The 16,757-nt window shown below is 40.1% G+C and overlaps 8 protein-coding genes across 8 annotated transcripts; 2 read left to right on the top strand and 6 right to left on the bottom strand.

Annotated features, from left to right (window-relative positions):
* Window positions 1-112: 112 nt before the first annotated feature.
* SAMD00019534_014230 (hypothetical protein) lies at window positions 113-667 on the bottom strand (the record flags this gene model as incomplete). The annotated part of the gene is made up of 1 exon (XM_012903390.1): window positions 113-667. The coding sequence occupies one exon, from the start codon at window positions 665-667 to the stop codon at window positions 113-115; it is 555 nt and encodes a 184-aa protein (XP_012758844.1).
* Window positions 668-2,330: 1,663 nt separating this feature from the next.
* Window positions 2,331-3,797, bottom strand: SAMD00019534_014220 (hypothetical protein; the record flags this gene model as incomplete). Its single annotated transcript, XM_012903389.1, has 4 exons — window positions 2,331-2,532; window positions 2,607-3,233; window positions 3,315-3,487; window positions 3,561-3,797. The coding sequence occupies 4 exons, from the start codon at window positions 3,795-3,797 to the stop codon at window positions 2,331-2,333; spliced, it is 1,239 nt and encodes a 412-aa protein (XP_012758843.1).
* A 367-nt stretch (window positions 3,798-4,164) lies between these two features.
* On the bottom strand, window positions 4,165-5,050 carry SAMD00019534_014210 (hypothetical protein; the record flags this gene model as incomplete). The annotated part of the gene is made up of 3 exons (XM_012903388.1): window positions 4,165-4,428; window positions 4,510-4,711; window positions 4,812-5,050. Coding segments are annotated over 3 exons (705 nt in total), but the record flags the coding sequence as incomplete, so codon positions are not given.
* A 917-nt stretch (window positions 5,051-5,967) lies between these two features.
* SAMD00019534_014200 (hypothetical protein) lies at window positions 5,968-7,614 on the top strand (the record flags this gene model as incomplete). The annotated part of the gene is made up of 4 exons (XM_012903387.1): window positions 5,968-6,136; window positions 6,212-6,275; window positions 6,342-6,439; window positions 6,497-7,614. The coding sequence occupies 4 exons, from the start codon at window positions 5,968-5,970 to the stop codon at window positions 7,612-7,614; spliced, it is 1,449 nt and encodes a 482-aa protein (XP_012758841.1).
* Window positions 7,615-7,695: 81 nt separating this feature from the next.
* On the bottom strand, window positions 7,696-9,459 carry SAMD00019534_014190 (hypothetical protein; the record flags this gene model as incomplete). The annotated part of the gene is made up of 1 exon (XM_012903386.1): window positions 7,696-9,459. A coding segment is annotated over one exon (1,764 nt), but the record flags the coding sequence as incomplete, so codon positions are not given.
* Window positions 9,460-10,370: 911 nt separating this feature from the next.
* SAMD00019534_014180 (hypothetical protein) lies at window positions 10,371-11,261 on the bottom strand (the record flags this gene model as incomplete). Its single annotated transcript, XM_012903385.1, has 2 exons — window positions 10,371-11,042; window positions 11,115-11,261. Coding segments are annotated over 2 exons (819 nt in total), but the record flags the coding sequence as incomplete, so codon positions are not given.
* Window positions 11,262-13,072: 1,811 nt separating this feature from the next.
* SAMD00019534_014170 (hypothetical protein) lies at window positions 13,073-13,468 on the top strand (the record flags this gene model as incomplete). Its single annotated transcript, XM_012903384.1, has 1 exon — window positions 13,073-13,468. A coding segment is annotated over one exon (396 nt), but the record flags the coding sequence as incomplete, so codon positions are not given.
* Window positions 13,469-13,621: 153 nt separating this feature from the next.
* On the bottom strand, window positions 13,622-14,946 carry SAMD00019534_014160 (hypothetical protein; the record flags this gene model as incomplete). The annotated part of the gene is made up of 2 exons (XM_012903383.1): window positions 13,622-14,737; window positions 14,833-14,946. 2 exons carry the CDS (start codon window positions 14,944-14,946, stop codon window positions 13,622-13,624), a joined length of 1,230 nt encoding a protein of 409 aa, XP_012758837.1.
* Between the last annotated feature and the right edge of the window lie 1,811 nt (window positions 14,947-16,757).

Genomic DNA, 16,757 nt, shown 5'->3' with positions numbered 1-16,757 from the left:
CATGCCGTGCCCACTCATTCAATCACTAAACATACCAAACTCTATTCAAGTGTATATTTATGATGAAGTGAACACAAACATAATTATATATTATGTCGGTGTATGTAGTTTATTAGTTGATTATTGCTCTCTTTGGTGAGTACTTGTTGTTGATATGATGAACGAGTTGATGATGTGGATGATCAAGATGTTGTCCATAGTTTACAAACTTTATACAGTTGTCGCCCATTGTCAATCTATTACTTAGTGATTGGAAGTACTCATCAATATCATGTTGAGTAACAATATCATTGTTGTCCTCTTCCTTGTTCAATATGTTGTTCAACATTAACATCTTTCTTGCTTCACGCTCCTTTCTAATCTTCAATCCACAGGCATTACAAACATCCACACCATTGTCGCCCTTTCGCCACTCTGGTGTCTTGGTCACCTTGCAGATGAAACAGTGGTCTGGTCGCTTTGATCTTGGTCGTCCAATTGGGTTCTTGGCAATCTTCTTGGTGATTGGAGATGTGGTTGGATAGAGTCTAGTGATTCTCTTTGGAATTGATTGTATTGGTGAGTTGAATGTGGCTGGTGACTCGTGGAATGGTCCAGTTGGAACTCGGGTTCTCTCTGATCCTTTAGATGATGATGATCCGACACTCTTCAAAGATGGAGATGTCATCATAGCGGCAAAAGTTAATGTTGGTAACAAGTTTGGTAGTTGCTTATTGAATAAGCTAATGTTGAGTAGTGATGAAGTTGATGATTGATTCATTCTTTAAGTAATAAATATTTAATTATTTGTTGATTTGGAGGATTTATAATAAATTAAATATCTATATTATATATATTGATTGGGTTAACAATGATTGATTGATCGATGGATTGATTTATATTTAATTAGTTATTTTAAGATGTATTTGAAGTTAGTTGTTTTACGATTCAAATAAAGGTTAAAAAATAACTATATTAGTTATTAACAAGAATATTTGATTGATTGATATTAATATTATACTATATTAGGTGTTTGGAGATTGGGATTTTTCTTAAGTAAATTAATAATAAATTAAATGTAATTACTTTTTATTTGATGTGTCAAGTAATTTGTTGTTGTTGTAGAGTATTATTTGAATTGTCACGTGTTGAGTGGATTGATGAACAGTACAGTAAGCGTGTTGTTCTACACTTACATTTATATCCGATTGTCCAATCGATATTCATTAATTTATTTAAAACAGTCCACTCAGAATGGACATTGTCCAAGAAAGGAAATTAGGGTACACAAACCATCTAAGTTAATTAATTAATGGAATCCTTCAATCTCTCTTACTAATTCCTTTTATATCCTTTGGGCTTAAAAAATTAGATTGGACAACTCCATCCCCAAAGATATTCCTCCTAACCCCTTTGCTTGTTCTGTTGTGGTTGTGTATGTATCTGTTGTCAACGTGTGTTGTGAAGTTAACTTAGGCCTCGTCCAACGAACCACCCCTCTACCAAAATGGGGGAGGACACAAGGTGTTGTCAATGATGGATACTATTTGATTGTTCACCATTGATTTCAATGTATAACGACATCGATAGTTAACTTCATCGACTAGGGTGAATTGTCAAAGTCGGTAACAGATCATTTATATATATTTGATATGTAATCATATAGTTCAAACAATGACAGAAGTGTCACAAGGTAGGACTTTCCGGAAAGTGAGAACTTTAGTGTCTACAAGTAGAAGTTACTTAGAAGAGGTATCCATGAAATTACCCAGGAGTACATCATCTTGTCTTTTGTTGTGTGGAAAGTTTGTGTATTCCCGCTAATACATACTATTACTACTACGACTGTACCTTGTATGTAATGGCAACATCACCTTGAGCAGCAATGGATCACTTGAACAGAAATTCACAGTAACTGATAGATCTGGATCATGGAGAACCAACGATATTTCTGCTGGTATTGCATCATGGTAGTGCACCAGTCTGGATATTGGGTCAATGGTCCAACCGGTACTGTCAACAAGTTTAAGGCCAACAAGGACTGATTCTCAAGAACATCTTCTGCCCAAACCATTCTGTTTGGTGTTGTCAAGAAATCATGATCATCTTGACAACCATGTATATTGTTGTTGATTACTTTGATCGCCAACTCCCAACAACATCAACACTATCCTCCATCCATATAATTAGATTTCATGGACCATCAATATATCAATTAATCTATTACACAAGTAAATAAATGACAGTCATATACATTACACTAAGAAAGAAAGATAGATATAGTTGTTATTATGAACTAATTCTTGACCTTTGTCCTATGACTAAGAGGTGACTGTAGACAGACCACCAAGTTATTGCTCGCCTCCAATGTTAGTTGACTCCAACTGATCTAATAAAGGTCGCAACATCTTTAGATGCTCCAATCCAAACACAACATCATCCTTGTTGAACACCAATGTGATCCTCCTTTTGTTCTCTTCAACCTTTTCATTCGTGTCCAATGACATCAATCCACTCGATGTGATTGAACTCAATACGTCAAAGAATTCGTTCCTATATATATGATTGATTGAACGAATGAATGAGTGATTGATTGATTGTCTGATTGATGCGAAGACTTTACATACCTATTGACTGGATCAAGATATACTAAACTGCAATTGGAAAGATATTCCTTGTATACTGCAGCAAATGTTAGGTAGTTTAGAGCGGTAGGGGAGGCTGTCTGTGAGGAGATTACAATGAGTTGAGCGTGCAATGGCAGACTCTTGATCTTGGGAGAGTTGCTCTCGCCAAACACATCGTCCATCATATCCATCATATCGTCTAGGGACAAAAGATACTCGTCCACCTCCAAATCCTCTTTGCCATGTCGTTGGAACTCCAATTGCTTGCGGGCCATCACCTGTCTACATATGTCCAGAGCCTTTCTTATATCGCCTCGTTTGACCTCGATCAGTTTGGCACAGTATCTCAACGCCTCGTCTTGTACAAAGTCCTCGGTTGTCACTTTCTCCACTCTGTCCTTTAGGATAATATATATCTGGTCCTGTGTATATGGTTTCATGTGCAACAACTTTGGCTCACGACCGCAGCTTGACAATCTTGGAAGATGTTTCTGAATCAAATCCAGTGCATTGGCAATTCCAATCAATGTGAATCTGGAACCCTCTTCAAACGGCCATTCAAATATACGATAGAGGTCCTTATTAGTTCGAGATACCATATGATCTACCTCGTCAAGTATACAGAACCTTTGATAATGTTGGTTGGTTAGTTAGTTGGGGTTGGGATAGTTCCAGCTCCCATGTGATTGTCACGTGATGAGTACTTACATCATCCTCTTTGACTCTGCGTTGAAGAATGTCTTTTCCAATTGATTGATTATTTCACCTGTACTAAAGTTGATCTGACTCTTCTTCACCTTCTTTAGATTGTGATATATATCAACGTATATATCTCTTGCATCTTTATGTCGCATACAATTGATATATATGACATCACATCGCTATATATGTATGTACATGTACATGTATTAGTGTCCATGTATGGTTCAATCAATCAAACAAACACATTATTACCTTTGAAGTGGCTTGTATCTTTAGAGCGGTCTTCAACACGGACAGTGTCTTGCCAGTGCCTGGTAGTCCACAGACATACAATGCAGAGCCAGTTGATGCCTTTAGTGACTTGCTCAACACTGATTGTATAAGGTTCACTTCAGACTCTCTATCCACTACATCTGTATCCTTGGTATCCAATGAGAATGAGTCTTGTAGTGCACTACATAGCTCAGATAGTGTAGAGTTCATCTCCATCTTGTTGTTGTTGTTATCACTATCAATCAATCTTATGTATTTGTGTTTGTATTTGTATATGTATAGTATGTAATGCTAAGTATGTATTTAGTTGATTGGATGGTGTCATTTAGTCATTTGACTGCTCTCACTCTGTGCGAGGAGGTCGCGTAGGAATGCGAACTGTTTGAAACCGACACACCCACACAATTCAAATTCGAATGCGCGCCACCTTATTGGGATTGATTATCTGTTGGTTTCCAAGAAGTTAACAACGACGATGACAATGTCACGTGTCTCTCAAGAGATATCTTGTCATTGACAAGATGCAGATGTTATATTTATGTTGTTGTTTTATTCGCCAATGACAAAGAAGGACATGACTTTAAGCAGTCATATCTGATTTGCGAACTGCAGGCTTGAATGTGAGATCGATGTTCATCAATTCCCTGTACTGCTGCTTCTTCAATAGTTTAGCCTGTCGCTCTTCGTCTCTCTTCTTCTCCACCACCAGATGTGGCAATGTCAACTCCTTCACAGTCTCTGGATTATCTTCGGTTCTTGTAAACTTGATAAACATCGCACGTTCAGTCACTGCATGCATCTCAACATTGGACAGCTTCACAACGATCTTCTCCTTATCCTCGATATTCTATGTTTAAGTATGAATGCATAAATATTAGATTCTGTTGCTGTTGCTGTTGCTGTTGATTCTGTTATAGAGTGTACATACCAGAACGTATTTCCTGTTGGTGTAGAAGTGACCTGTCTTTGTCAGACCAAAGATTCTGCCCCACTCTACGGCGACATTGCGCAGAGGCAGACCGCCTCCTGTGATTGTGCATGGTACAAAGCCATGATATCTAGTTGCCTTTGCACCTGGACGTCCCTTGGCAACTCTATTGAATGTATATATAGTCTTTAGTTTATAGGTACTGTATTGATTGATTGATTGAATGAATGATCGATAGTTTGTTAGTGTTGTGTCCGTCGTGTGGCCCTTGATGATGTTGATGAGTGAGGACGAGACATTACGTTGGTGCGTTAGGATCGACGTAATCCTTTGGTATAGCATCCTTTCCAATGACCCAGATTGAACGTGTCTGGTTTGATGCACATGATGGTGCTGAAGCAGAGGTGAGCAGAGATACTGATGACAATGGACCAGTGACAATGTTTGATCGCAATGTCGGTGTTGACAGACCAACCAGACTTTGTGCAATACGTGTATGTCTATTTATTGCAGCAGCACTATTTATGAACCTGTTCATCATCCTGTCCTGTCCTGTGCTTTACTGTATTGTAGTTGTTATAAGTAGGTAGGTTGGTTGGAAACAAACAGATAATGCGATTGGGGAGCGCAGACTTTGTTTGTGTGTGATCAAACTTCCTGTTTTTGATCTTTGTGAAAATACACGAGTAACGTTTTGACTTTCAAAAGGAAAGACAATAATGAGACTTCGTTCACTCAACATAATAACAGTTACAAAGTAGTACTTGATACATTGGACATTCAAACTCTTCAAATGAGTTGTTCTTCTAAGAGGGGATGATCGAAATGATCAAGTAGTATCGAATGTCCTAAGCTTTTGCATGTGTCAATGAAATGGTAACTAAAATACACAAGCCTGCCACTCGAGTACCATTCATAACTTATATTGTCAGGAAGAAGGTCAAGGAGACAACCTACTTTCATCAGACATGTTTGACAAAAGACAAAGTCGCAAAGGTCGTACGTAAGTACATCATTCAGTGACTTCACAACACCATAAATACTGGAAGTCATTGGTCGTTTGACTTTTCTCTCTCTTGTACGACGTACATAACATATCTTGGACAACAAAGAAGAGAGAGTGATCTTTATCAGATATATAATCTTGATATGATCAGACTACTACTACTACTACGCTACACTAGCTATCTTTGTTGTAATGGTCCAAAGACTGTTCCCAACATCAAAAGAAAGATATTATTTTTCCAACCTAACCAGCATGGAGTGGATTGTGTTACGCATGTGGTGTTGAGCAATTCCAAACAAGCTGGAATTGAACAGATATCTCGATTCTGTTCTACTACTCTTGCGATGATCAGACATCAATATCCACCAATCCTACAATTGTTGTGATGTTACATTCATACCATTGTTCTTCTTAACATCACTTCAAAGAGATAACATATAATTATTATAACAATGTTAAGACTATCTTTGTCAATCATTGTGCTTGTGTGCATCATTGGACACCATGTTAGCAACTCAACACCCTTGGATGACTATGTCAATGCACCAGATCCCACCTACAAATGGACACTCAACAATACATTCAGTACTGATCTCTACACTGCTCATGTTTTGGAATTGAGTAAGTAAAGTGGAGCATTCAAATATTATTATTGTTTAACAAATCAATTAACTATCAATCAACCAATCAATTCAGCATCACAAACATGGATGACATTGAATGAATCAAACAGACCTGTTTGGAAACATTGGTTGACAATGTAAGTCATTAATCATCCCATATTATCCCTGTCCTATCCAATCACTCACACATCCCAATCAATCAGCTGTCTACCAAACACCATTAAGTCTCAAACAGCATTCCTTTACATTGATGGAGGTAGCAACAATAACTGGTCTCCACCAAACTCTGTTGATAGTCTTGGTAAGTCATTAATTTAATCAATATCATTACAAATATTAATCAATCATTTTTTAATAGTCCGACTTGCTTGTGAGACATCTGATACGATCACAGTCGGTCTCACTCAAATTCCAAACCAACCAATCATGTTTAACAATGATGGTCACGAGAGGAGTGAGGACAACTTGATTGCATACACTTGGAGACATTTCATAAACTACACCAACGATCCAATCTGGTTGGCAAGACTTCCAATGACCAAGGCCGTCGTCAAGGCCATGGACGCAGTCCAGGAGTTTGGAAAGACCATCCCATACGTCGTCGACAACTTTGTCGTTGCCGGTGCATCAAAGAGAGGCTGGACCACATGGACCACTGCCGCCGTCGACACTAGAGTGGCTGTTGCTGTGCCAATCGTGATGCCAATCCTCAATCTTACGGCCAACATGGGCCATCAGTGGCAGGCATATGGAAACTGGAGCTTCGCCCTTGAGGACTACTTGAACGAAGATATCATGGCATACCTCAACTCGCCACAGATGCAGGACTTGGCCGATATTGTCGACCCAATGACCTACATTGATCGTTTGACCATGCCCAAGTATGTGATCTGCTCAACTGGCGACGAGTTCTTCCTTCCAGACTCGCCATCCTTCTTCTTCTCCAAGTTGCTGGGTGAAAAGCATCTTCGTCTCGTTCCCAATGCCGAGCACTCCTTGCTAGGCCATCAAGACGACATTGTGATGGGAGTTGTGACAATGATGAGGATGTTCATCAAGAACGAGCCCCGTCCCGAGTTCAACTATGCCATCGTCTACAACGCCAATGGCACTGCCACCATCACCATGACCGTCACACCAGGCACACCAGTGCCCTACAAGGTCAAGGCATGGCACGCCTCCACCGAGTCCAAGACTCGTCGTGACTTCCGTCTACTCACCTGCATTCCAGGCCCACCCACATGTGTCCAGCCCATCTTCTGGCTTGAGCAGGAGGTGCCCAACATCAACAACGTCTACACCTACACTATGGGACCACCATCACATGGATGGCGTGGATTCTTCCTCGAGGCCTCATACCTCGAAGATCCCTTGCAGCAGGAGTACATCATGAAGTACACCAGTGAGGTGGCCATCGTCCCCAATGTTCTTCCCTTCCCTCCATGTGGTGATAACTGTCAACCATACAAAGAGTAGTGTATGGTCCAGGATGAATGACTACCTCTTGCTTCGAACAGTTGACATTAACTACGTCAATAATATTATTACCATTTCTTATAATTGCGAGTTGAGATAATCTTTGATTATCGGGTGATTATGAGCATGTTGGAGGGCTTCCGATATATACATTCTTAACCTGTTATCCCAAGACGTGAGAAACTTGACAATGTTGAGATGTCCTTGCTTGCAGGCCGTTTTCAAGACTTGGCTCTTTAAGATCTCCTTCGAATGTGTGTTGCAATGAAGGAACATCAAACTGGCCAGATCACCATGTTTGGCAAACAACTGGACGTGATAGAGGTATGGATGGCCAATGAATGGATGTAGATATTTGAGAACTTCCAGAGACGTCCCACGCGGTCCATCATTACTCATCGTGTTATCAGAAAGCAACTTGTTGTATCCCCTTGGATCCATACTTTTGAGTAGCATTACAGCTCTGTGTACCTCTACAAGTTCAGCAGCCTCCAGCCCAACAGGATTGACCACTTGATCATATAGGTATTGGCGAATATCCTGGCGATTGTTATAAGATGATTCCAAACGTTCTGCACCTGTGCCAGACCTGAGATACTCTAGAAGTGGCTCGTTGATCTGATAGCCAGCAATGTGATGTTTGGAGGATTTGTGGATTGTCGTTGCTTTTGTGACAAGTGGGTGGTTATCGTTATGAAGATAGCGAATGATATCGTGGCGACCGGATTCTATGATATAGTGGAGTGACAAGGATATGAAGGATTCTTTGAACCGATCATTAAGGAGTTGGAGGTACTCCAATGAATCACTGCGACAAAGCCATTTCATGCTGTTAGGTTTTCCATCGCGTTCAACCAGATCGTAGATATGGTACCCTTCTGATCGATTCAGGATAAGGAAATCAACCACTTGGCGATGTCCATTCATAATTGCCTTGCTCATTGCCAGTGTTGTACAGCCTTCAGTGCGTCGCTCATGAAGGAATTGGACGACTGAGAGATGGCCATTGCCTGCCGCATCGTTCATGGCAGCGCATGATGTTCTGAGCATGGGGAATGTGTCGTGGAGATACTGGACAACTTCAAGGTGTCCAGCCCGCGCCGCCTCCTCCAAACATTTGTCGCTGGGCTCAACCTTTTGTTGTGAAAGGAATTGGATGAGTTCTAGATTACCATGCTTGGCGGCGATATCCATACAGCCTTGATTGTACCGAAGTGAAAAGGTGTTGTGAACGTACTCCAGTGTACCAATGTCCTGCGCCAGCATGGCTTCCTGCGTCAAGTTTGTGATTACACCCTCCTTAATCAATCGCTGAAGAACAGGCAGTGGAGCGTGACGAGCCAGCAGGTCAGTGTAATCGGTGATGCCACAAGTCACTGGACGACTCTTGGCCAAGAAGAGCGCCACATCAATATGTCCATTTGAGATAGTTTGTTGCATAGTGTCTTTCTGGCAACCCTCCAATCTATTGTTCTGAAGATAGACAACGATGTCATAGTATCCTTTGATGGCCGCCGAGTGCATCGCCTCCCTTGTGCAGCAATAGCCCTTAGTATGGAGCAGGACGACATTGTTGAGTCGACCATACGCTGCCGCTGAATCGATAGCAGGATTACGCTGGTTTGGTGCCCACCGACTAACAAGTAGCTCTAACAATTCGTAGTCTGGACATTTGGCGGCCTCTTGGATTGCGGCCACTGTGAATCCATCCTTGTCCACTCTTTTGTGGAAGAGGAATTTGGCAATTTGATAATGTCCATACTTGATCGCCCAGAACATGTTGTTGGCATTGAACAAGCCTCGTTCATTATCTTGATGTTGGTCGAGCATTTCAACAATTGACATATGTCCCTGTCTACAAGCAATATCCGCCAGACCAACCAATCGATGGTCAATATTGGTAAAGTGACATTTGTCATTGACTGGATATTTGGTCACTGATTGATCGTTAGTTAGGAGCATGTCAACATATTTGATCGCCAATGGTACATACCATCTGGAATAAAGTCCTTATGAAGGTTGATCAAATCGATGTCTTGAGGCTCATCATTAATACGACGCTTCAAGTCATTGATGTAACCAAAGTATGTCAACAGTTTGAAAGAGTTATGTACCTTTTGCCAAGTGTGTATTCTAACCTTATCATAGTTATTCAGTCTAATCAATTGCTTATGAATGATTGCTACATGTCCAAATATATTCTTTCTAACTACAATATTATTCAATAAACGATGGAATAACAATCCTCCTCCAGTTGTTGTATTTGTATTTGTATTTGTATTAGTTGTTGTTATCTCCATGTTGTCGTTGTTTGTTGCGCCCTTTTTATGAACAACTCTGACAAAAACAAATCAAATCTTTGATCGATCACGCGATCAGTATGATCATTCCCTCAATTGACAAGTTGTTGACTGACTTTGAATAATACTATCACTTCCATCATGTTTCATTAAATGTTAAGCGGTTCGTTGGTTCGTTGGCTGGCTGGTTGGTTGTTTGGTGTACTAAGTCTGGATGCTTATAATGTGAATGTGTGTGATTGGTTTGGTTGATTGATTGACTGATGGAATGTCGTAGTATATGTGTTTGATCGAGTTATAAATATACATCTATCATTATTATATATATAAATATATCCACTTCCCAAATGTTAGTGACCGAATCGTCCAGTATCATAATCATAGAATGCCTGGCTTATCTCTGCTTGTGTATTCATTACCTGTTTTTGTATTATTAGTATTAGTATTTGATTACTCAACTTGAAGGAATGAATAGTAACATACATATGGACCATGCCTAGCGATTGGTTCTTTGATTTGAGGTCCACTTAGGAAGAAGAAGCCACAGCCTTCGGATGATGTCGCTTCGATGCATGATGTTGTTATTCCTTCACTGAATGATCCTACAATGTTGGAGTTGGCCAAGCACTCAAAGATACCCATGTGTGGCTCTTTGAGTGATGTTGGGTTGGTGATTGGGCCAAACTCACCAGAGCCCCTGTAGACATAGATGTATGCGGCGTGATTGCTCGGCAGATCGATAGAGAATGATGTGCCCGGTGGCATCACGACGTCCATTATTATGGGATTGACGACGACGTCAAAGATTGGTCCGCGCTGACCCAGATACTCGCCACAAATGATCTTTGACCTGCTGCCTCTGAATTGATCGACGACGACGGGCACCTTGTCCGCTGGGACAAAGTTATAGCGTGGCTCCATCATCTTGTTCTTTCGGGGCAGATTGATCCACAGGTGGAAGCCCCATATGAGTCCATTACTATCGCCCTTTAACATCTCTGAGTGTACAATTCCACGACCGGCTGTCATTATCTGAGCACATCCTTCACTGAGCACATTATGATGTCCCTTATGATCTTTATGTTCCATTATTCCTGCCAACATATATGTTATTGCTTCGAATCCTCTCTGTGAACAACTGTATATTAGACTCGTGATTGATTGATTGAACTATGATGACAATGTTGTGTCGAGACATACATGAGGATGATCTGGAAAACCAGCACCATAGTCTCTAACATTCTCGCTCTTGAACTCGTCCAGGAATATAAAGGGATCCAGTTGTGATAATGGATTTCCTATCATTCTTCTCAATCTAACACCAGCTGTTTGATGTTGATGATCGTGTGTCAGTGTCACTGTATTCGTCCGCCACTTCATGCTGTACTACTATGTGTGATGACTTACCTCCATCACTAACTGGTCTACCAATGATCGTTTTGTTTACACAACGTGATGTTGACATGTTATAAGTTATATTATGTATGTATTATATGTGTTATTATAAAATAAAGTATTTGCCGAGTATGTATATCGATCGGCTGTGATTATGATGATGATTGTATTGTAATGATAACTTCTCACTCTCTTGATTTGTCTGTTCTCTAATGTTTGATGTCGTCAAGTAATAATAATAGTAATAATAATAATAATAATAATAGTTATAATAAATAGATAGATAGAGATAGATAGAGGTATGATGCGTATGACTATGTTTGGTGTGTTCACAAACAAGAACAACCTTCAGCAACAACAGCAACAACAACACACAGCCACTCCTCACTTCCTTTTTTTTTGGAATAGGGTTGGTTGATTCGGTGTGCGATCGCACCCCTCCTCGTCAACTTTTGTCCTGGAACGCGAGGTGTGGGGTGAGTGTGAGTGTTTGGGCCTCTTTCTCTACCACGAGACACTTCTGAACGTGACAAGGTGGGATAGAAGAGAGAGACAAGGTAGCGCGTTGTTCACGTCAACTTGACGCTGATCTAGTTTCAATGTTTGTTGGCTCAAAGGTGCAAATGGTCCTGGCTGCTGAATGTTTGATTGATTGATTGATTCAAGAAGAATGGGATGGGTGATAGATAGTCAATGTGATGCTTAGATGACGATTAATGGCAATATCGATTGAGGTTGAGGCCGACAAAGTGACCTTATTAAATAGGGAGTGGAGAAAATATGTGTGTTATATATCTTGTTATTTGATTCGATGTGCAAATGATCGTAGACCTTCAAAGGATGATATTATGAGCCATCGGCGTAGCCCATTTAGAACCTTATATTTAATGTAGACACACAATGTGTTTGAGTCTAGTTGATGTAATATTGGGGAGGAGAGGTGTATGTTCACTTCGTTCTGAACTAGTAGAGTAATGATAATAAATAGGTATTAAGATAGATAGATATGAAACTAAACACATTGATTGGTTGTCATTTTATTGAATGCTCACCATAATGGTGATGAATAGTGACCCTTTGCCAATGGGCAACCGATGAAGAAACTACTAAATTGGAAATAAATGGGTGTGTGTGTTGTCGATGAACATGAAGATCAACCTCAACATCCACAACACAGCCCACAATTGTTTGTAATTTTGATTGGGATAGGACTCACCATTATGATGATGTTCAAAACTATCCGATCATTGGTAATATCTATATCAAGAACTCTTTGTTTATCTTTCTTATCCACAAATTATTAATACTTTTATTGTTCCCCAGGGCTAACTAAAAAACTAACAATTATCTTCTAAATCTTTTGAATAATTTACTTATTATTATATTATTTGTTTATAAAGATTTCAATTACATATTAATATTTATATTAAAAATATATATACCCTGGGTCAAATGAGATAAGTTAAATCCTGGTATCGGGGTGTCAAACCTCCTATCCCTACGGTGTATTAGGTCGGACCATCGTCCATACTTGGTTACAATCAGTGTCTTTTTAATGTGATTATGACTTTACCCTATCTGATTTTGATTGGATGTCACCTCCTGTCAAAAAAAAGTGATCACTTTTTTGATGAGACCCTGCAAACATAACTTGACAGGACATGTCAAATATATTGACACCTCTAGATATATAAATAGCGAGACATGTGTTTACTCAAATATCATTCATACAATCAATCAAACAATCAATTAAATAATAATAACCAATAATGAAATCATTCCAAATAATTGCCGCCTTGTTGCTGGTCACCGTGACCATGGCCTACGCTAGAAACGCCTACTTTGTCTTCTCCGATTACACCAACGAGTTCACCATTAAGTTGTCCAACCCTACTTTGATCCAACATGCTCGTGACCTTATTGCCAACAGAACCCAGGAAGCACGTGGAGTCATGGGAATTATCAAGCGTGGTGATGTCTGGTACAACTGGGAGTGGTCCTACTACCTCGACCCAGCCACCATCACCTTCTTTGACATGGCTATGGAAGTCTGTGACGCATCAATCGACTACGTTGAGAACCACCTCAGCGAGGTTGGTGGACATCTCCTCCCAGGAAACAGATGGTGTCCATGGTCATCCCACTTGGTTCGCGAGCTCTAAATATGGATATAATTATTCATTCATTCAATCATAGACCAAGTCTATTGACAATCAATAAATATTTATCAAGTAATTGACATTATCTTGGGTTAGGGCGAGGGTTAGGGTGAGGGTTAGGGTAAGGGCGAGGGCATGATAGCTTGTACTTATTTATTTGGTAACCTTCTTGTAGTTGGTTGGAACGAATGGCATCTTGGAGACGGTGGCTGGAACTTGACGACCACGGATGGAGGCAAACACTGGGGTGTCAACCTTGCTGAACTCTGTGTTGATGTAGCACATGGAGATTGGTTGTTTGGTCACTGGCGACAGGGTGCCACTGGTCACTCTGCCAATGACATTGTTGGACGAGTCCACCAATTGGACGCCCTCACGAGCGGGTGCGCCGCTGAGGATCAGGCCAACACGCTTCTGCTTGACTCCATCCTTGAGCTGCTGTTGGATGACGCTGGCGCCTGGGAATCCACCCTGCTCCTTTCTGCGCTTGCTGATCAACCAGCCCAATGTAGCCTCGATTGGTGTGATGTCGTCGTTCAGGTCGTGTCCGTACAGACAGAGACCGGCCTCCAGACGAAGGGAGTCACGGGCACCGAGACCCGAGCACAGCACATCGGTGCCATTGTCCAACAGGATCTTGGCCAGACGTGTGGCGTCGCGGTTGTCCACCGAGATCTCGAATCCGTCCTCGCCAGTGTATCCACAACGTGTCATGATGACGTTGATGCCATCGATGGTGGCTGTGCGCTGAGTCATGAACTCCATCGAGGAGAGATCCTGCTTGGTGAGTCTGGAGACGACGGCCTCAGTGGCAGGGCCCTGCACGGCGATGAGTGCCTTGTCCTCGAGCAGCTCCATGCTGACGTCCTTGCCCTTGGCCTTGAACAGCGACATCTGCTGCTTGATGTGGGCAATGTCCTTGTCGGCGCAACCAGCGTTGACAACGACGTAGAGGTTGTCGCCGGCGTTGGTGATCATTGTATCATCGATGATGCCACCCTTCTCGTTGGTGAACACCGAGAGCTTGGAGTGGCCCGCGGGCAAAGCCTGCAGGTCAGCGACCACTATCGACTCGAAGAACTCTACACGATCGCGTCCGTGGATTCTAAGCTGACCCATATGTGACACATCAAACAAAGCAGACTTTTGTCTGCACTGGAAGTGCTCTGTCAACACACCAGTTGGGTACATCACTGGCATGTCCCATCCACAGAACTCGACCATCTTTGCTCCAAGATCCTTGTGCAATTGATATAGTGCTGTTTGTTTCTGTTATGTTTGTGTGAGAGTATCAACTTGTAAAGTAAGTTCTTCATCCTATACATCAACAGTTGATTGTGATGTTGACTGTTTGATGAACATACATTGACCTGTGAGGCAGTGGACAACCAACGTGTTGTTGAGCATGTGATGTTCCTGGAAGTGTTGATCAACAACAACTTTGATGACAGGTTCAATGATGACTTGATGCTGTTCATTGTAAATTATATATTATATGTTATAGTAGTAGTAGAGAGAACAAAGTCATCTGTTTGATCAGGTGGTATCGAAAATGTAACTCATTGAACACAATCGGTACATCAAAACGTCCCTATTTGTTCGCAAAAACATCAAAAATATCTCACTTCCTCTTTCAACGTTACAATTTTGTAAAAGAAGAAGGTCATTTAAATGGGATTATCCCATAATTTATATATATATATTAATCAACTTAACTATGTCTTCAAAGGACATGACTTTCAGCGAGAAGAAAAGCACATAAAATTTTTGATAGTCAACCACTGTTGAAACAAAACTAGATGGATCGGGAAACACAACCTAACATTTTCCAAATTAGGAAACAAATTGGTCAGTGGGAAGACCAAGGGGTCTAAAGACCTAGCATATCCTAGGATATTTTAAGTCCCAACACAACTGAACTTATCTTGTTAACGTCTAATACTTAGCTTCTTACCAAAAGTTATCTATTATATATATTCCTAATTATCTCTATAAAGTTAGATTACAATAATAATAATAATAATGAAGATTATTTTAATATTTTTCTCTCTACTATTTTTTTTGGTTGATTCCCAATCACTTAAAACTACAACAATATATGTTGATTCATCTTCAACATTTAAAGATGTAGTTTGTGGTCTCAACACTTATACATCTTGTCCAAATATTAGTTCAGCAGTCACATCCTTCAATTTCCAATTCCCAAACCCAACCAACTCAATCGTAAACATTGCAATGGCATCAGGTGTTTACCAATCTATTGATGGTAACATACTCCAATATCCAGATAGATCACTTAATATCACTATTGGACCAATTGACACTGTAACTGATCCTGTAATAATTGATATGGGATATGGTATTAAATCATTTATTTTTTTATCATCAGTAGTATCACCAACAAATATTACTATTAATAATTTACAAATAATTAATGGAAATAGACCATCAATATTATCAATATCATATAATCTCACATTTATCACTCTAAACAATGTACAATTCAATAATTTTAATTCAACAGAATTATTTACAATCGTATCACCAAATAATAATGGATTAACATATTTCACAATGAATGGAGGATCAATTAGTAATGTCAACTCTCCTAATGATTCATTATTCTCTTCAACCAACACAAATTTATTACTTCACAAAGTTGATATAAACAATAATAATTTTTATTATGGTAAAATATCCTCTGGAGGTAGTTTATTAATATCTGGATCGTCATTCACTTCAAATATATTCATTAATCACCTATTCTTTATTGATCAATTCAAATCAACATCAATAATTGATTGTATATTCAATAATAACACTTCACCTTCAACATATGGATCAGGAATATTCTTTACAACCAACACTCTATTATCAATTATCGGATCAAAGTTCAATGGCAACACTATGACGACTATGCTCTCCCTATCATTTGGAAATATTACAATATATGATTCAACATTCAGTAACAACAATGCGAAAATGTTATTAGTTGCTTATCAAGTTAATTTGGAGGCTTCCAACTGTAGATTCTCAGACAATGTATTGGTGGAGCATCATCTTATCATTGAAGAATCAAATACAACAGTATCCAACTCATACTTTGGTAAAACAACTGGAGGTGCTGAAGCGTTGATACATTGTGAAGTTGGTAGACTCACCCTGGAGTCATCACAATATGGAGACAACAATATATTGGATTGTCCAACCACTTGTTCAATCAGTGGTAACAGCAACGTTTGCCAGAAGTCTGGTCTATCTCGTGGAGGTGTCGCAGGTGTAGTTATTG

The sequence above is a fragment of the Acytostelium subglobosum genome, assembly GCF_000787575.1.
Source record: "Acytostelium subglobosum LB1 DNA, scaffold: scaffold2, whole genome shotgun sequence".
Taxonomy (NCBI): domain Eukaryota; phylum Evosea; class Eumycetozoa; order Acytosteliales; family Acytosteliaceae; genus Acytostelium; species Acytostelium subglobosum.
This window is presented reverse-complemented; position numbering and strand designations above follow the sequence as displayed.